This window comes from Fringilla coelebs (genome assembly GCF_963513975.1).
Source record: "Fringilla coelebs genome assembly, chromosome: 19".
Taxonomy (NCBI): domain Eukaryota; kingdom Metazoa; phylum Chordata; class Aves; order Passeriformes; family Fringillidae; genus Fringilla; species Fringilla coelebs.
This window is the reverse complement of record NC_140045.1, coordinates 12271088-12291050: the sequence shown is the minus strand read 5'-3', so window position 1 is coordinate 12291050 and position 19963 is coordinate 12271088. Positions and strand designations below refer to the sequence as shown.

At 44.5% G+C, this 19963-nt stretch overlaps 1 protein-coding gene across 2 annotated transcripts in view; it reads left to right on the top strand.

Moving 5' to 3' along the window:
- The window catches only part of GAS7 (growth arrest specific 7), a 69613-nt gene extending 52358 nt beyond the window's left edge, over nucleotides 1-17255 (top strand). For both annotated transcript variants that reach the window (XM_084218325.1, XM_084218326.1), the window contains exons 7-14: nucleotides 825-940; nucleotides 5627-5701; nucleotides 8298-8376; nucleotides 9946-10074; nucleotides 12281-12404; nucleotides 14519-14598; nucleotides 15505-15603; nucleotides 16276-17255. In XM_084218325.1, coding sequence (XP_084074451.1) covers nucleotides 825-940; nucleotides 5627-5701; nucleotides 8298-8376; nucleotides 9946-10074; nucleotides 12281-12404; nucleotides 14519-14598; nucleotides 15505-15603; nucleotides 16276-16389 — 816 coding nt within the window. In that variant the 3' untranslated portion in view covers nucleotides 16390-17255. The remainder of the gene's footprint in view (nucleotides 1-824; nucleotides 941-5626; nucleotides 5702-8297; nucleotides 8377-9945; nucleotides 10075-12280; nucleotides 12405-14518; nucleotides 14599-15504; nucleotides 15604-16275) is intronic.
- The last annotated feature ends 2708 nt before the right edge of the window (nucleotides 17256-19963 follow it).

Here is a 19963-nt window from a genome sequence, read left to right as displayed (position 1 = left end):
CCTGGAGCATCCAGAGTCTTCCATGGCTGGTTCTGTGTGTGCCCCCCTGTGCTCAGGTCTGTTTTCAGGCTCCTGAATCTCATGAAAATGATGCAGTAGTCCTTGGAGTGTGGAGCTGATAGAAAATGCTCTTCCAGGGGAAAACTTTCCTTCCACCTGAATATTTTTCTGGGCAGTGAGAGGAAAACCACAATGTAATGAACAAATCCTACAAAAGGAATCAACAATGAAGCTTTTAGGGATCTCATGTGTGTTTTCAGTGACTGGTTATTGAAGTGTTTCCCTTTGAAAAAGAAGTGTCAGTGTTGGAGGTGCAGCAGCGTGTCCCCTTGCTCAGTGCTGATGGCTAAAATACACTGACATGTTTGAAAATGGTCACATCACCACAAAATTTCTTCAGTTCCTTCCACTCTTCTGATCCCAGTGGGCCCTAAATCATGACTGGTGTACAGACAGATTTTTTTTGCACGGGTCTCACAAAATTTTTGTTTGGTTCTCCCTATTCAGGCTCAGCCAATGCTTGGTTCCATGGGTTGGTCACATCTTGATTTCAGTGGAACTCTACTTACAGCTCCTTCTTGCAGACTTTTATCCTCCCCTAACTCTGCTTGCAGGAATTTCCTCTTTGTCCCCCACAGCATCCTAAAGTTAACTGTCAAGCTTCTCTTTTTAAATTTAAAAAATAAAAAAAATAAAGGAGTGGGAGGAGCAGGAGGGTGCTGGGCCATTTCTTTGAGGTGCTGTAGCCACCAGCTGCTGGGAGCCACATCTCTGTGGGTTTGGCCTCCAAAGCTTTTTGTTGAACTTCCTTTTATTTCTTTCAGGCAGATAAGAAGGACTCACAAGGGAACAACACAGTGTCAGGATTTGAAATTCTTCTTCAAAAGCAACTTAAAGGGAAACAAATGCAGAAGGAAATGGCAGAGTTTGTTCGAGAAAGGTAATTAGCACTTGGCTGTCAAATGAAATATTGATTGCAATTGCTTTTTCCCTCTTTAGATATCCCTTAAATATGTTAATGCTTAAACTGCATGAAAGGTTTGCTGCAAGTTCTTAATGAACATTGAATATTTCTTTAGTGTTCATCCACACTTTCCAGGCTTCTCCAGCTCTCACTTGTCTGAGTTGGATTGCACAAAGGCTGTCTGTTTAAAGGGAACCAAGAAGGTTTTAAGGAAAGAGCATAAACAGGAGAGAAGCAGAGTGGAGGTGATGTTTAGAAGGGAAATATTTTGTCTGAAAAGTACAGAAGCATTTGTTCCCATGGAGCATAGGCACAGTTTCCTAGAGGAAGATTTAAAAAGACATCACTTTGGGCTTGGTAATAGAAACAAAGGATGCTTTGGGATGGCAGGGACATTAAAAATCATCTCATTCCAGCCCCTTGCCAAGTGCAGGGACACCTCCCACTGTCCCAGGGTGCTGACCTGGTGCTGACCAGAGGTAGAAGAAAAAGCCACCTGGAACATTAAAAAAGCAATTGAGAAATAGGAATGCTAAGGGAGAGGATGGGAAGGCAAGCAGAATTATGATAGCAAGGGAAAAGAGGGGGAAGCTGCTTCAAAGGAAATAGTGTATAATGAAATTTGACAGAAATAAAAGCAGGAGGCATTCAAGAGGAAAGGAAAGTTGGTGTGAAATTAGAGAGAGCAAGGAGAGCAGCTCTGACACTGTCCTCAGCAGAGGAAGGAGGAGGCAGGAGAGGAAGGAGAGACCCACTGTGTGCTAGAAACACAAAAAGGTTGGGAAATGAGTGTGGAGAGGGTCTGGATGGGAATTACAGAAAGATAATGACATTTTTCATCTGTTTGTAGCAGAGGATGAGGATTGTTCTGTGTGGAAAAGGAGGAGGATGGTGTTGAGCTGGAGGGATTGTTCATGGAAACAGCTCAGGCCATCAGGGGAACCTCTGTGTTCCCAGCTAAGAGGGCTGAAATACTGGTAAGGTTTTCATGATGACCATCAGGTGCCTTGGGGAGCACAACACCACATTTCACTGGGAGTTTTTGTGTCCAGAAAAATTCTCTTTGTACAATCAGCCTGCTGGAGGTGAGATTCAGGCAGCTCTTAAAGACAGCCCTTCAACAGGAAGCTGGTGTAAGACATGATAACCAGATTTCTTCATCAAATATCCAACAAGAGGGAGGCTAACTGCAATTTAGTTTATCAGGTAGATGATTTTGCAGGAGCTTCTTGTCTATAGTGATCTCAGACTGAGCAATACATGCTCATTCAGTTCTGTTTGACAGAGGTGGGGTTATAAAAGTCAAATAAAGTCACAGACTTTGACTTTTAGGAAGGCAGACGTCAAGAAAGGGAGGGAAGTAATTAATAAATATACTGAACTGAAAAATCCAGGGTGTTGGTGTGAAATAAGGTATTACTTCAAATCAAAAGTGAAAATAAGGTTCAGAATTTGCATTCAGGGAAGGCTCCAAAACAGCCAAAAAGAGTCTGCAGGCTGCCCTGAGAAGCACCAGGTATAAGAAGTGTTTCCATTAGCAAAATGTTTCCATTATTCACTTTTTAATTAAGCAGTGGCTTAGAAAATGTAAGTAAAAAAGCAGATTATTTATCTACTGCCATGTTCAGCAGATCCATATATGCCCTTTTCACTGTTTGTCTGAGCAATTTATGGAAGATTTCAGCAGTCTGTGCACTACAGGAAAAATAATTATGCTTCTGTAGTCTGATAATTGCATTGTTCCCTCCTAATCTGGTGTAAAAAGACTCAGTCCCAGTCTCTTCCCTGGAATTATGGAGCTGTCTGTCAGATATCCTCTACCACTTTTTCTCCCTGTTCCCCCTGTTGTCTTAATCTATTTAGTTCCTTCTTGCATGGCAGTCACATCAGATCATCTTTGCCTCCCTTTGCAGCTCTCTAGTTTTTCTTCATCCACCATAATATGTCATGACTGAAATTATTTAAGTGTGGGCACACAAAGTACTTTTTTTTCCAAAAAAAACCCAAAAAACAATGAAAAAGGAGCAGGAAAGGAACATCCAGAGATCAACCAGCACTAGTAAAGTGTGAACAGTATGGGTCAAAATGCACTTAAAATAATCTGCAATGCTTCTGACTATATAGGGAGTGAAATCCTGAAAGCTTTCAAGCAAATGAGTGAGAACAAGAACTTGTATCTTTATTTTTTTTTATTAGGAAGGTGGAATTGCTGCCAAACAGCCACGTGGATGTCTGGAACTGGACTCAGGAGTTGTGGCATGCTTGTGTTTCACAGTCACCACAATCCAGAGTTTGCAGTGTGTTTATATCAAGCAGGGTCAAGAGGCAGATTTTTTTCCCCCCTCTTTGAGGTTTATCTTGGTTTTTATCTTTGAGCTTTATCTTTTGGCTACAGATGGTGACAGGAAGCCAGGCTGGGGTAGAATAATTTATTTCTTATATTTGGGGCTCTTCACAATAGACATTTCACTTTTTTTATTTTTATCTTTTATTGATGTTCCTCCTTGCCAGGCACTCTGCCCTTTCAGTAGTGCAGTACAAATAACCTTCAAATCCCTGAAAAACTCTTGGGGTCCAGGCCAGAGCTGGAGCCAGTGAGGAGCTCTTCCCTCAAAGCTGTGCTTGCCTGGTGCCACATTTAGGACAGGCACAGGGTGTCTGGTGTGTGCTTGTGAAATCAGGAGAGGAAATCAGGGTTTGGCTTGGGAAGGACCTTAAAGCTCATCCAGTTTCACCCTTCCCAGTGCCAGATTGATCCAAGCCCTGTCTGACTTGGCATTGGGAACTTCCAGGGATCCAGGGTGCTCTGGGCACCCTGTGCCAGGACCTCACCACCCTTGTAGACAAGAATTTCTTTTTAATATCTCATCTAAACCTACTCTCTTCCCTTCTGAAGACATGAGGCTTGCTCTGTCCTGCTCCATTCAATAATTCCCCAGCTTCAGCAGTAGCAGGGCAGACTTGGCAGGATTTTAAATTCAGTATTTTCACAGCAGACCTTTCTGATGGAAGATGGTCAGCTGCTCCTCTGTTCTGTGAGGGTCTGCCTGGGCTGCTCAGAACAGTCAGCAGACTGTTGCACCTTTGAACATCCACAGAAAATCACTCAAAGGTGTCCTAAAGACAAAATTCAGCAGGAATGAAGTTCCTGATGAAGGCTGTGGACTAGAATTCTGGCTGGGAGCCGAGCCCAAAGCAGTGAGCCTTGGCATCAGATCCCTCCCAGCCATCTCAGGGGACCCCTTTCAGCTCAGATGTGCCCCACAAAAGCACATTTGCTCAACCAGCTCTTGCAAGGGGGCCTGCCAGGAATACCCCACCTTCTGAGGCTTTGTGGATGGACAGATAAAGACACTTCAGAGCAGGTTTTGTGTGTGGCTGGCACAGAATCAGGAGTTTTTCTACTTGGGGGCTGCACAGCTCTCTCAGAAATGTTCTGTGGAGCGAGCTGGGTTGAAAACCAGTGAACAGACAACTGTTAGTGCTGCCTGGGAGCATGTGCAGCTGTTTCACTGCAGCAGGAGATGGATTCAGGCAGGATGTCCATCACCTCTGCACCAGCAGCTGCTCACTGGCATCACCTCTGCACCTTGCAGCTGTTTCAGTGCAGCAGGAGATGCTTTCAGGCATGATTCCCATCACCTCTGCACCTTGCAGCTGTTCCACTGCAGCAGGAGATGGTTTCAGGCAGGATGCCCATCACCTCTGCACCTTGCAGCTGTTCCACTGCAGCACAAGGTGGATTCTGGCAGGATGTCCATCACCTCTGCACCTTGCAGCTGTTCCACTGCAGCAGAAGATGGATTCAGGCAGGATTCCCATCACCTCTGCACCTTGCAGCTGTTTCAGTGCAGCAGGAGATGCTTTCAGGCAGGATGTCCATCACCTCTGCACCTTCAGTTGTTTCACTGCAGCAGAAGATGCTTTCAGGCAGGATTCCCATCCCCTCTGCTCGTCCCTCCCTGCTGGGCTGTCAGCACAGACCTTGTCCCCTCACTCCACAGCTCCTTCTCCTCCCTGCAGCCATTCCCACAGCAGTGAGTGCCAGCACCTTTCCTCCTCTGCTCCCTTGCCCTGTTCCTGCTGTCTCCAGGTGGGTGAAGACCAGGACAGGGCAGGGAGTGGGGTGAGTGAGAGGAAGGGGCAGCACCAGCCATGCATCAGCATCTCACCTTCCCCATCTGTGCCATGACTGTCACCCACCACAGAGAGCAGGAGGCAGTTGGTGTCCCTGAGAAAGGTGCATTCAGCCCCCCAAATCTCATTTGGCTTTTTCCTGGGTGGCTGCACTCCTTCATTTTTGCCTCAAGGATGTGCAGCCTCGCATTCTGCACACAGCAGGCTGGAGCACGTGCTGCTGGCGCTGCAGACAGAAACGCTCTGTCCTTGTCACTTGCTCTCAGAACTGGAGCTTTTCAGCTAATTCTGTCTCACATGCCGTCCTGCATACAGCCCTGCTCTTGCCTCTGCATTTTTAGCAGATGGGGGGAGAAGACTGCTCATCAAACTGGCGCTGCCAAGCGCTGGAGACTGAAAGGAAAATTCCTGTGGCAAAATCTGTTAAAATGCGGAGAATTTCTTCAAATTATGTGTGTGGGTTTCTGCCTTAAAGCTTACTTACTGCTGTCTTTTTATTTTCTCTCTGTGTGTATGTGAGTGTAGGATAAAGATTGAGGAGGAATATGCTAAGAACCTGTCCAAACTGTCTCAGAATTCCTTGGCTGCTCAGGAAGAAGGGTAAGTGTGTCTCTGTGACTTCCACAGAAGACGAATTTTAATATAAAAGGCATTTCTCCCACGCAGGTACAAGTAATTTTCCCTAGCTCTCTCCCTCTGAGTAGAGGTTTATTTAGATGAGCACCCTGGGCATGTTAGGGAAGATGGAATTGCTTCAGAGTTGTTTGTTTGGGTTTGTTTTTTTTTTTTTGGTTGTTAGTGAGAGGTTTTTTAGGAATATAGGAATAAAATGTTGCCTTTCCAATCAGGTTTAAATGCTGTCCTTATTGTAGTCAGGACTGGTTCCTTCCAGGATTAGCATGTGTGTACTAAACTACTTTGAAAATGGAAGAGCATGTATAATATATATATATATATATATATATATATATATATATATATACATATACTACTGAGAGTAGCTGTGTACAATGCTGGTACAGTCAGGGCAGCAGAGACACGAGGGAGGACAGAGCAGTCTCTTCTCATGAGGGCTCTGGCCCTTCAAGAGGAGCAGCAGACTGCTGCTTATTTCCAGCATTTCCACACTTGGGAAGTGATGAAGAAGACTTTAGGCAGTGCAGTTCAGCCTGAATTGCAGTTCTTCACTATTAATGCCACTCCTGGAGGATCTGAACTTGGTGGCTCTGTGTGTTTCACCCTCTGAGCACTGAAAGGCAAAGCTGGGAGTGACTGTCCTCACCTTGGCACAGTGTGTTTCTGCCAGCACTGAAGCTGCATGAGGTGTTTTGCTCAGCTCCCAGCAGGCAAGGACGGAAATTGCAAGAGGATAACTGAGCTGTTACTGCCCTGAGCACCAATGGCAAAGGTTTCTGTCCTCTTTTCTCATTAGGGATGGATGCTCAGCTGATCCTAGCAAAGCTAAACCCACTGCCTTCCTTCCACATCTCCCACTTTTCCTGCTCCCAATGGGAACAGGAGGGAATGACTGAAAAAATGAAAGGGAGGGAAAACAAAGTAGGTGAAAAGAGAGGGAATGAGCACTCAAGCCTAAGGAAAGTTGAAGTAGAAAGGACATGGTGCAGTGCCTGGAGCTGAGAGCACTGTCCAGTGATGCTCTCCCTGCACCAGAGAACAGTGGAAACTGGGCAGTGGGAGAGGACCTCAGGGAAGGAGGAATATTGGGAGCACTTCTGTAGGTGTGTCTGAGTTGTTTAGCTGATGAACACCAAATTTGAGGAGCCAAGTCCTTGCAGCAGCATCAGAGGTGACAGATCATTAGTCTGAGATTGCAGGTGACAGGTGATTTTTCAGGCTATCAGGAGCAGTCAAATTTTATTATCCTTGAAAAGGGGATAGGGAAGAGATAGAAGGAGCCAGGAACTGTAGATCACTCAGATTTATTCAACCTTTGCAAGAAGTGGTGGAATAAACCATCAAAGTTCCACTTAAAGGAAAAATAAGATGATGAGCAATTGTTGTATATGCATAGAGAACCATGCCAAGCCAACCTAAATTCCTTCAGTGATGGAGTAAAAGAGTAGGTCAAGCATCACAGCTCTTAATTTAGTATTGCTTTTTGTGATGGGAGATTCTCGTAGGCAGACAAGAGAAATGGTGGCCTAAATAAAGCTTAATGTGCAAAGAACTAGGTAGGAAAAACCCACTGCTTACAGAAACTAAACTACAGAAAGTAGCTGTGGAATGAGATCCCAAAGGGTTTGTCCTAAGTCCAAGGGGTTTTAAAATGTTTTTGTAATGAGGAATCTATGATAGAAGAAATGATGGATTTAGTGTATTCAGAGATGTGACAGAGCTAGGAGGGTTGATATGTGTAGTTGAAGAAAAGGTTGCAATTCAGAATTCTTGTGTTAAAATTGAGAAATTAACTGGAAAAAAAAAAATAAGATGCATTTTAATGAGGACAAAGCAGCGGGTTTTATACTTTCACAGGATGTGAAAGATACAGTTACATAACAGTTTGTGGGAGAAGGATCTGGCTATAGTGAATCACAAGCTTATTCATCAGCAACTTCATGCTGTTGTCTGAAAAGGCAATCACATTGAAATATGTAGAAGAAAGAGTGTCTGATGCAGAATAATCTGTTACCAGTTTAGACCCTGGAGTTGTACTGTACTGGGGACAGTGTAGTTTTGGTTATGATGCTTCAAGAGGAGTCTGGGCTGTCATAGAGAGTCTGGAGGAGTGTGCCTCATCTGCCACTGTCCTGGAAATAACCTGAAAGAAAGAGACAACAGAAACATTTTCAAGTGCTGAAAAGCTTTTCCAAGACTTTTCACCTGAAGTGAGAATCTGCTCTCTGAAGTAGGGTGTTAAGTCAAAGAGGCAGAAAAAACTGCATTGGTGGGAGCTTTGTTATGGTGAGGATGAGATACTGAAGGGTCTTGCTTAGGGAGGCTCTGGTGTCTCTGTGAGTGGAGATTGTCCTGAGCTGGGTTTTCAAAGATCTGCTGCAAACAGTGCCAACATAATCCTGCCTCAGTCACAAAGGTTGGTTGTTTTCTCACATTTCTGTTACCCTTTTCCGTGGCTTTGTTGATCAAGATATGGTACAAAGTGTTGTGCCAGATTTCTGTGACAGATCCACAAGGAAAGGTGGGGAAGGGATTGATCATTGTCCTGCTCTTCCTTCAGCACACTGGGAGAAGCCTGGGCTCAGCTCAAGAAGAGTTTAGCTGATGAAGCAGAGGTTCATCTCAAATTTTCTTCCAAGGTAAATGGTTCTTTCTTTTCCAAACATTTTTGCCCTGAATTGGTGGCCTCTCCCTTCAGTGCATGTTAGTGGGGGAAATACACATGCGTGTGGTACAAATTTAGAAGAATAAATAAGTTGGGGAACAAACTTACTGAAACTCCATCCAAGCTTCCTCCCAAAATCAGTTTATTTTGTCTACCTGATGAGTAAATTAAAACACATCTAGCTTTAATTTTTCATAAAAAAGGAAGTAAAATTGATTCTAGATGTTGTTCAGCTGGACTCTGTGTTCCAGCCAGTAAATTGAACTAGTGCTTGTACGCTTCACTTCTGCAAAGGAAGAAATGAAAAGCAATATTTGGCTTCTCAACAAGAATCTACTCTACCTGTCTGGAAGGAAGAGAACCAGAACTGTGGCTTTTTTGCACCATTAGCCTTTCTTAAAAGTCTGCTGGGAACATCGTGTTATTTTTGGGTTTTATCTCAAGTGAAGCCCAAGGAGATTTCTTTTACAAATTCTGGTATTTATCTGGGTTTTTTCCACCGCGTGTGACATGCTCTTGAGTCCTGTTGCATTCTCTTAACCTCTGTGGGTGTTCAAGTTCAATACAGTGGCAGATATCTCAGCACAACAGCCATGTTCTGGAAGAAAATTACAGCTCTGCACCATTTGTAAGCAATTCAGCAGAGGTTACTCAGGCAACCAGCTGCTGCCTTGGTAACCCACTGCTCTGCCTTAAACTCCGACATCAGAGCTGTAATTAGTGAAATACTTTTTGCTCCCCATTGTCCTCCTGTATTGTTTTCCAAAAGGAAGAAATTCACCTTGGGGTGATGTGTGTGTGTGTAGGCAGGCCAGGTTGAGAGGGGCTTTTCCATTATTTTACTTCTCCTTAAACTCTGCACAGAAACTCCTGTAGCATCCTCCAGATCCTTCCCACTGTTTGTGTGCAAACAAGACATGGATGTGGTGCTTCAGGGGCAGGGTTTAGTGGTGGACCTGGCAGCCCTGGGTATTGTATTTGCCAGGAAATGCCTGATAAAGGCAGGAATGATGAACCTGACTCCATGTTCTGAGAAGGGTAATTTATTAATTGATGATACTATATTATATTAAAAAATACTATACTATACTAAAGAATACAGAAAGGACACTTACTAAATAAGATAATAATGATAATAATTAATGATGATAATGATAATAATAATGATAATAATGAAAACTCCTGACTCTCTCCAGAGCCCTGACACAGCTTGGCCCTGACTGGCCAAAGAGTGAAAACAACTCCCAGCAGAATGCAATGGAACAATCACCTGTGGGTGAACAATCCCCAAACACATTCCAAAGGAGCAAAACGAGAAGCAAAGGAGATAAAATTGTTTTCCTTTTCTCTGAGGCTTCTCAGCTTCCCAGGAGAAAAATCCTGGGGGAAGGGATTTTTTCAGGGAATGTGAATGCCACACCTGGGTTGTCGATGGCACTTGATGATCTTGGAGGTTTTTTCCAGCTCAACAATTCTGTGGTTTCTGTGAAGAGCCAGGAATTGCTGCCTGGCTCCTCACTTCTTCCTGTGTTTTCATTGCCAGCTGCAGAGTGAGGTGGAGAAGCCCCTGCTGAACTTCAGAGAGAACTTCAAGAAGGACATGAAGAAGTGCGACCACCACATCGCGGACTTGCGGAAGCACCTGGCCAGCCGCTACACGGCCGTTGAGAAGGTGGGAGCAGGGACAGCCTGCAGGCTTTGAGACAAACTGAGCTGCAGGTCTGAGAAGAGCAGCTGCCCCTTGGAGAGTTTCAGTTCTGACACAGCTGTTCCTACTGAGGAACAGCTCATCTTTTCACTCTTTATTGAAATTTTCACTCTTTATTGAAATTAGGGCGCCCCTGACGCAGGGAATTATTGGTATCTGACTCTGTTGATTCAGAAGGTTGAATAATTGCTTTATTAAGCTGTATTTTATTACACTCCACTTTACTATATTAAAGAGATGCTATACTACAAAGAATACTAAAGAAAACTCCTGACTGTCTGAGACAGCCAGGACACAGCTTTGAGTGATGGGCCAAGGAAACAAAACAATCCTCAGCAGAATCCAACTGACAAATCACTTCAGGTAAACAATCTTCCTAACATATTCTACATGTGCAAAGCAACAGGAGCAGCAAGTAGAGATTAGAGTTGTTTTTCTCTTCTTCTCTCTGTGCTTCTCCAGGAAAAAACTCTGAGAGGATTAATGTGAATGCCACAACTGTTAGCTGTGCTCTGCCCAGACCCAGAAATAGTTTGGTGTTTAGCTGAGGTCTGGGATGTGGGGGCAAACATCCTGCTGCTGAAGTGGCTCTTTGGTTCATCCTCCCCTTGCCAGCTTGGGGCAATAAATTTGATGCAAATACTTCTTATTAGTGTGCATCTATTGTCCTCAAAATGTAGAGCACCTTACCTTAGAAGGGCAGCAGGGTCAGAGGCTCACCTGGCTCAGTGGCCAAAAGCAGCCTGGCAAATCACAAACCCTTCACAAGGAGCATCCTCACTGAAAAAACCCAAACAGCAGCAGCAGCCAGTAATGGGCTGATGTGACACCAGCCAGGAGGTGGCTGAGGTTGTGGTGTAGGGACACAAAATGTGATCTCCCAGCAGCAGCTGGCAGAAATGGGGATGCCTGTGCCTCTGCTGCCAAATTGTTTCCTCGTGAGTTTGCTTTTGAGTGTGAATTGGAAAGGAAAATACCATTCCTAGTCATCCCCAAAGCTGTTTGTGCTTTCATTAAAGCTCAGCAGGAGTTCTCCAGAACCATGGCAGGATACACAAGGTCGTTAGGCTGAGTGTCTGCAAGGAAGGCATTTTTCTGCAAAACACCGAGTTCTTCACACTCCCATCTGCAAAGCAACTCAGTAGCAATAATGGGAGGAGTGAATTAGGAATAACCTTGGAAGAAGGGAAGAGCTGTGACTGCAGTGCCTGTGGAGCACTCACAGATTGTTCTTCTGCAGCCCCTTCTCCAGACCTGCAGGACCCACCAGGGCCTCAGAACTGCACATGGAAAAAAATTCCAGGAATGCTTCAGCAGAGCTGCAACATTTAGCTGGTGTGACTGTAAAAAACTGCATGGTGCTAAGAAAATACAGTCATGCCAATTTAATTTGAAGCACTAGTACAGTATGAAAAACAAATGTGACATGGTTTATAACAAATCCATGCAAAACAAGTGATTTTTATCTGTTTATCAGCCTGCATGTAACAGTGTTTATTTATTAAGGTACTTTACTAATTTATCTGTATAATATATATTTGTACTGATAAATCAGGTTTTAACAGCTTGAAGAATTTCTGTGTAAAGTAGTTCAACTCATCAGTTGTAATCAGGCCTCAGGTGGTTCTTGATTTCTACTGTTGGCATGAACCTGAATAAGTTTTTCTGAATTAAGTTCCTGTTGTTAGTTTGTGATAGTTGTACATTGAGTCCAGGACTTACTTAAAGACACATTTTGTGAGATACTTGAAATTTTGTAAGATATTTGAAAACTTCAACGATTCAGATCCTAAGAAAAGTGAATGGAAGAGGTGTCTTGGTGGTGATGCTGTTTAGGACATTTGAAAGAGGCTCCAGCTCTCTTTTCTTTCAGAAACAATGAGAAAGCTATTAGGAAACAGGACAGCCTGATGATGCCATTAGTCCTTTGCCTTTTTAAGATTCTGTGAAGAGTTCAGATGCATCTGGGATTTGTTGGTGGTGACCCCTTTGTGGTCACAGGACGCTTTTGTGGACTCCATGGTGTAACCTGAATCCCTGTTAGGACCCAGTTCCATGCACAGTTGCTGGCTCCTTGCTGAGAACCACTTTGTGAAGAACTCCTAGGTGGCTGAAAGCAGTTGCCATTTCTTCTTCTTAATAATTTCTGACTCTCCCTCATTCCTCCAAGGCCCGGAAAGCCTTGACAGAGAGGCAGAAGGATCTGGAAATGAAAACACAGCAGCTAGAGGTGAAACTCAGCAACAAGACAGAAGAGGAAATCAAGAAGGCCAGACGGAAGTCCACCCAGGCAGGTGAGTGAGTACCTGTGCCTGACAGCACACAGCAGGAACCACAGCAGGGAGCAGGATGTTTGTCCATCCATCCATCCATCCATCCATCCATCCATCCATCCATCCATGTGGATTTTAAAGTTGTAAAAACAAATTCTGTTGTATTTGTAGGGACCCCCTTGGCAGGGAGGAATGATGGATCTGACTCCATGTGCTCAGAAGGCTGATTTATTATTTTATAATACTATATTATATTAAAGAATACTATACTAAACTATACTAAAGAGTACAGCAAGGATACTCACAGAAGGCTAAAAAGATAATAATGAAAACTGGTGACTCTCTCCAGAGCCCTGACACAGCTTGGCCCTGACTGGCCAAGGAGTGAAAACAACTCCCAGCAGAATGCAATGGAACAATCACCTGTGGGTGAACAAACTCCAAACACATTCCACAGGAGCACAACACAGGAGAAGCAAATGAGATAAAAATTGTTTCCCTTTTCTCAGACTTCTCAGCTTCCCAGGAGAAAAGTCCTGGGCAAAGGGATTTTATCAGAGGGTGTGAATGCTACAAAAGTCAAAGTGACCCATGCTACAAATCTGTGTGATGTTAAATCATCAGAAGAAGCAAGCCTAGTGTTTCCAACTCAGATGTCACAAATTATTGATAATTGGGGTGAGAACAGCAGAAGTAGGGTGAGTTATCTGTTCCATGAAGGTGTCCTTAGATTACTGAGTGTTTGTGAACTTCCAAAGTCAGATTCAGGGAAGCTTAGCTGGGGGTGTTTCTTCCATAAGTCACAGTTCCTTCCTTGGTTCTTTCCTAAATCACACTCACCCACAACTTGGTGGGTGCCTCTTACACTTACTATTACTGTCTTTTTCCTTGAAAGTGATGTTTTTTGGTTTTATCCCTCTGCTACTCAGTGACTAAAATAATTTCTCTTCCAGGAATACTGAGGATATAGTAGTGTGTGCTGTCCTGTACTCAGGATCCAGCCAGTTGCTGCATGTTTTACAGAGGCTCAAGCCACATCTGCAGGATCCATCAGGAACTTTTCTGAGATCTGCAAAGTTGATACACATGGCTCAGTTAGTACCTTGACTGAAAATAAGTTTTAGCTAGGCCTTCCATGTTTCATCCCTTCAGCCAGGGCTGTTCCTTGGTAGAGTGATCCTTTAGAGTTCTGAGGTTTTCAAAACTTCAGGATAGGGGTCTGGGCTTTAAGGAGTCTGGGAAGAGTCCCTGGCAGTGTGCCCATGTGTACAGGCAATTTTTGAGGAGAAAGAAAAGTTGTGATTTAACAACAGGAGGCTCTGTAAGAGATGTTCTTTATCACCTGAAAATCCAGTCTCTCTTTGTTCCTTGGGTCATTAGAAATAGTTTATAATCAATTTTTATTGAACAAGCAAGGAGGAGCTGAAGATCAGAGAGGGAAAGAGAGATTGAGCCTCATTTAAAGAACAAAGAGAATTTCCTAGCTGGAAGGCAGCAATCTCTGAAAATTGTTTTCCAGATTTGCCACCTGCATTTCCCCCTCTGTCAGTGCAGAGTCCTGCAGCAAAGTAAAAAATGGAAAGAACTGCAGCTTCTTGTGTCCCTGCCCTGATCCCAGGGGCTGGAGCTCAGCTGGAATTGGGCATCTCCCCTTCCTGGAGGATGCATGAGGCTGCAAATCAGCATCCCTTCATCCAGCAGCTGATGCATCCCTCCCCTTTGAGACAGAGACCCTTAGACTGCAGTCTCACCTGCAGAGTGCTGCCCTGCAGTTCCATAACTCACCATTGTCGATTTCCTATTTTAATTACTTTATTTTTCCAAATACAACTTTCCATCTATGGCTTTTTTTTTAACTGAAGTAACTTGCCTTTTTTGTATTTCTGGGCATTCTGTAAAATACTACTTTTAATGCTTATATTTTTCTTTCCAAATCTATTCATTCTCACCCCAGTCACCTGCTTTTTTGCCATACATCAGGTGCATTTAGTTGAAATGTTGGTCCATGTAGCAGAACTCCTCTGAGCCCCACCAGGATTCATCTTCAAATCCTTGAGGTCTACAAAACCTGACCTGCACTCTCCTCCAAACTCTGGCTAGACAGGACTGATGTGTTGCTGTTTTTTCTCTTTCAGGGGATGACCTGATGCGCTGTGTGGATCTTTACAACCAAGCCCAGTCCAAGTGGTTTGAGGAGATGGTGACCACAACTCTGGTGTGTAACATCTAAAACCACCCTTGCAGAATTGTATCATCATTCACAGCTAGTTCAGTGCAAAGCTTGGGGAAAATTGGGTGATAAATCTCGCATTGTTTAGCCCATTCTCAGTCCTAAGAAAAACTCATCAATAGGGGAAAGAAGAAATAATTGTTTCTTTGCAGAAGGCATGAAACCAGTTCAGGGCTGCTCAGGGGCCAGAATACTCAAATTGTCCTTGGAAAGGATGAAGTAATGCACAAGAAAAACACAGAAAAACACATGATAAATCACCAAATCCATTTATACATTCATGAATTTTTCTATTCCACAATTTCACAATTTTCTTTGAAGTCTTCCCCAGAGCCATCTCTTCTGCAGCCCCAGTTGTCTCAGCCTGGCTGGTTGCAGTGCTCCAGGTGGGATCTCACCAGATCCTCCCCTATGGGCTCCCCTCCAGACCCTTTTTTGTCTTTGGGGCCCTGCTTTGAACGCTCCTAACAGCTTAAGGTCTTTTTTTAGACTGTGGTGCCCAAAACTGCAGACAGTGCTCAGTGCACTCAGAAGGACTAAATGCAGGTTGAATCACCATCATTTCTGTAGCTAGCAATAGAGCACACAAAACTTCTTGCAGGAACAGATTCCCTCTTGCTTGCAGCATCTCTAAGGCAGTGGCTCCACTCTCTTTGGAGCCTTTTGGAAAGGTTTGACCTTCTTTTCTGTTGCTAGGCTGAGGTGACTGCTGTTGCTTGCTGTTTTTTATTCTTTGCAGAGCAGAGGAATGTGCAGCCACAGAGTCCAGCTCCAAAGCATGACCCTGGGGCAGTATTGCACCTCCTGGCAGCCTTTAGTGTATCCTCCTTTCTCTGGGCCTCCAAGCTCAGGTTCCAGTAAAAACATGGACTTGTTTTTCTTCATGTCCAGGAGCTTGAGAGACTAGAAGTTGAAAGGGTGGAGATGATCCGGCAGCACCTGTGCCAGTACACGCAGCTGCGGCACGAGACAGACATGTTCAACCAAAGTGTGAGTGTGCCTTTGTTTGCTCCCTGTGCCCTTCACTGCCCTCCAGCTGGGCAGAATGGTCCCTCCTGGCCTGCCCTGGCTGCCTTTTCTCAGAGGGTGTGGGGGAAGTGTCTGCAGCAGTGCTGTGGTGCCTCCCTGCAGTCCAGGATGCTCTGATCACGTTTCACACAGCTCTTTCCTGGGGGAAACACAGCCAGCTGAAGTACATTGGGCCAGCATGAGCCATTATTAGCTCTCCCAGCATGATGCATTGCTCCATGAGGTCTCCTGTTTGTGCTGAATTGTTTCACTGTTGGAAAAGGGAGTGTATATTTATATTTTCCTTATTAAAAACTGGCCATTTATCAAATATTGAAGTATGGGGGATGCACGCTGACTCAGAACAGTTGTGCTTGGTGTAAGGTGCAGGTTGCAGGACAGGAGTCAGAGGCTGCCTGGCACAGGAAACCTGTCTCTGCTTCCTCAAGTCTCCCTGTTCTTTGCTCAGCACAGGGCTGCACGTTCAGACAAGGGTCAGACCTGTCTTGTCCATCCAGTCTCGTGTACGTGCAGCTCTCACTTGTCTGCAGATGCAGGGTAGGCATGCCCACAGCTGCTCTGCATGGCAGAGCAATGACTCTCTGCTTGAAGCGTGCCCTTGACATTTGGATTCTTGTTTTTTCTTCGTTTCAGACAGTAGAACTTGTGGATCAGTTGCTTCGGAAAGTGGATCCTGCCAAAGACAGGGAACTGTGGGTCAAAGAACACAAAACTGGAGATATCCGACCCGTGGACATGGAAATATAGACTGATCTGTGGTTGGATGTGATGAGTCCACTGAATTAAGCAGGCTAACGTTTGTTTTTAAGGGTCAAAAGAGCATAGGGAAAAGGTTGTTTCACTACCAGACAGACACCTTGTAATTTATGCCTCTATGGGCTATCTCTGTTCCATTTAGTCATTACAATGGTCCTTGTTGTGCTAAGCCTTAAGCACCAGACATTCCAGGGTGAGAAAAAACAGGTGTGTGCTTCCCACCAGAGGTTCCCAATTGCACGCAGCTTCCAGGAGAAATCTGCTTCCCGGCACAGAACGTGCCCCGTTCTCCAGTGACTTTGTGCTCCACCCCTTGCATGACTATCTCTATAGAATGTGCTAGAACAAGCAGGCAGAGAGCCTCTGGCCAGCAAGGAGATGACTGAATATGATGCAGGAGGCAAGGAAGTGCTGATCACCAACCCCAGGTCTGTCACTGACTGCTCTCATGGCCATAGGCAAGTCGATTAACTCCCCCATTGATCAAATCTGTGGATCCTGCAGCAATGTTGTGTGGATGCATTGCTTTCCTATACAGCACTGTCTTTTGCCATGGCAGTGAAGTGATGGCCCTTCTCCCAAAATCTAGGGAGAGGATTCCTGTTCTTCCTGTTTTATACTCCCTCTCAGGGATACATAAACCCATTTTCATGATTTCTGTTGTCAGCCAGTCGGTAAGTTCGGAAGTGTTACCATCACAGTTTTAAATCAGGAAAGACTTGGTTGTACTATACCTACCTCATTAGCTGTCAGAGTGCCCTCGATGACAGAAGGAGGTCATATTCCAAGGAATAAATGAGATGTTTAAAATCTTTCCTGCTCATGCAAGGTGTTTTTCCACAGAATCTCCTTAAAGACAGTCCTCTATTCCTTTACTTGGGATTCAGGTTTAAATTTCCTTTGTTGGTTTCTTCAGGTGAATATCACAGACTTGAGGTATTTTTAATTACTGGGTTTGTCCCGTTCAATTTTGGCTTTTATCTTTTTGGAGCCTGATTTTCAAAGGTGCCATGGATATATGATGCTAGATTGCTTTCAGTGTAGATGTAGGTGCCCATCTGAGCTTTTTTCTGTTACCCTTAACTGCAAACCACCAAAAATTCAACACAGCTCTTAGCAAACAGTGTTATGTGGTTTGGAGACTGGTTTTGAAAAGGTATTTATTTTCTTCTGCTGTTATTTCTGATGGAGTATTCAATGTTGCCGTTAATATATTTTTTCAGCATTTCATACAATGCAAAGGTTCTTCAGATTCTTGCTTTAGATCCAGGAGAAATCTTGATTCTCACCACTGTGGCCTTTACTCAGTGTTTACTGTGGTCTTAGCTACAATATCCCAAAACACACTATTTGATTTGCTCCATTTTGTTTCACTGTTACTGTTTTTCTCCCCAGCCCCAGAACTGCATCCTTCTTTTGTTCTACTGCTGTTCCAGGGTTTTGTTCACCATCCTCCAAATGCTGGGATTAGATCATTGGGAGTCAATATTCTTCCTAACAAATATTGAGACACAGAAAAGTCTTACCTGCACATGTAACATTGCTGCAGTGGTTATTTTGCTGGTTTATTATTTGGTTTGCCTGAGTGTCCTTGAGCTTGGTGAGAGCCTCCCTGGGATCCTCTTCTCCTCCCTTCTGCCCTCAGGCAGGGCACTTGGTGATCTCTCCTTTTCAGTTTTTCTGCTGACTCTCTGTCTTACTAATTTCTGGCCATATCAGTGTGTGCTTCAAACTCTTACCTTGCACTTCAGAGGACAGGCACTTTTTTATTTTTTTTAAGCCACAGGTGCAGGTTGAACTTTGAAAACTTCAGTGGCCAAAATATTGTGAATACATGAAAGTTGCATTTCAGGTTGCCCCCCTTTCTAGGCTGTGTTGTAAATTGAAATGAGCAATCTTGACAAAGCCTCAGCACGTTCTTGGTTTGATTGCAAAACAAAGCTAGTTGTGCACTTTATACAATATTCTCCTTAATAAATACCTGAAATAAATTGTTAGCAACTACACTTTATTTTTCCTCTTTCTTTAGAAAGTTTACTTTATCTCTTTTGGACTGGAAATGCTGTCCATTAGCACAGGTTTCTTTTGGGACTGTAATGTGTTTTGGTTCCTTTGCTGAGATGTATTTATGCTGCTCTAAATTCTTAGTTGGTTTTGGTTGTTTGGGGTTTTTTGGGGGGGGTTGTTTTGGGTTTTTTTTTTTCCTTTTGTTTTTTTTTTCCAGACAGTTTTCTAGTTCTTGGTCCATTTGAAATGTTTCAGGGATGTGAGCTGCCCAGAACAGCAATTCTCCTGGTGGAGGCTGTATCTCTTTTTCACTTCCATGACCAGAGGAGAGCACAGGTACCTGGCTGTTGATCATTCCCAGCCCCAGGAGTCTGGGTTCTGCTCCACCACAGGTGAGATGCTTCACCCACAACACTTCCATCTGTGTTCAGTGCAAGTTTTGCTGTTGCTTGTAAACATTTTTCAGCTCATTTCCTTCAAAAGATGATACTCCCTCTTGATGTGCAGATCAGATTACCTGGCTCATCCCCTCTCTGACTGATGGATTTTGGACAGTGGTGCCTTACAGGTCAGGGCGTGCTGGAGTTCCTTTCTAGCAGGCAGCATCCTCAAAGAGGGTTGTGGCACATGTAAAGGAGAGCTCAGGTTCCTGCTCTCACAGGTAACTTTGGGGCTTTCAGCATTGCTCTCTTTCAAAAATGCAGTGGAACCCAGTCTGTCTTCATGCTCATCTTTGGCAGCTGCTTCTCCAGAGCAAACTCAGTGTTTTATTAAAACTCTGGCATGTGTGGATGCTGCTGCAGTGTAGCTGACTGATGGAATACCAAAGGAAGTCTGGTACCTCCAGCACTGAGCTTGGGCATCATTTCACTTCAGCTGGCCCCTCACACTGGTCACTGTGGGGATCAGGTTGGCAGGCTTGTCTCACATCTCTGCATGCTCTGAGCTCGCAGGGCAGGGCAGTTTTCAGCTAACACTCTTTACTTTCACTGTTTTTTTCGGAGGTGAGCAAGGGGAATTTCCCTCTGGTCCTTAGCAGGCAGCTCTGCCTGCCCAGATCTGTTAAGCCACCCGTGTTTGGGAGTGCTGCCACACCTGTGAGCTCCCTCTTGGTCTGAGTGATGCTGTCACACTCTTGTCCTGTGCTGGAGGGTTCTCTGGCATTTTCCATGTCAGCCAGAGCCTTTTGGCTCTTCTCTGGGCTTCCTGAACTCCCTGGCTTCAGATCTGTTGGGTGTCTGACACCCAGCAGTGCCAGAGCTGGTGGGGTGCTTTGCCAGCTGTCCCCTCAGCTGCCACACAGAATGAGAACTTGTTATTCATCATCCAGACCTTCCTGCCCGTGTCTTCAAAGCACAATTGCACATCTTTCTTTCTAAGGTATGCTTTCAGCTTTTTTTCCGCCAGAACTCATTCTGGACCCAGTGCTGTTGGCTGATTCCTGCTGGAGTTTATAGTGAGTATTTTACCACGTGGGCCAAATGCACTCTTCTCCCATTAGCAGCAAGATTTCAGTTTCTTTCTTGGAGCAATAGCCCAAAAAGGCCAAATTCTGAGT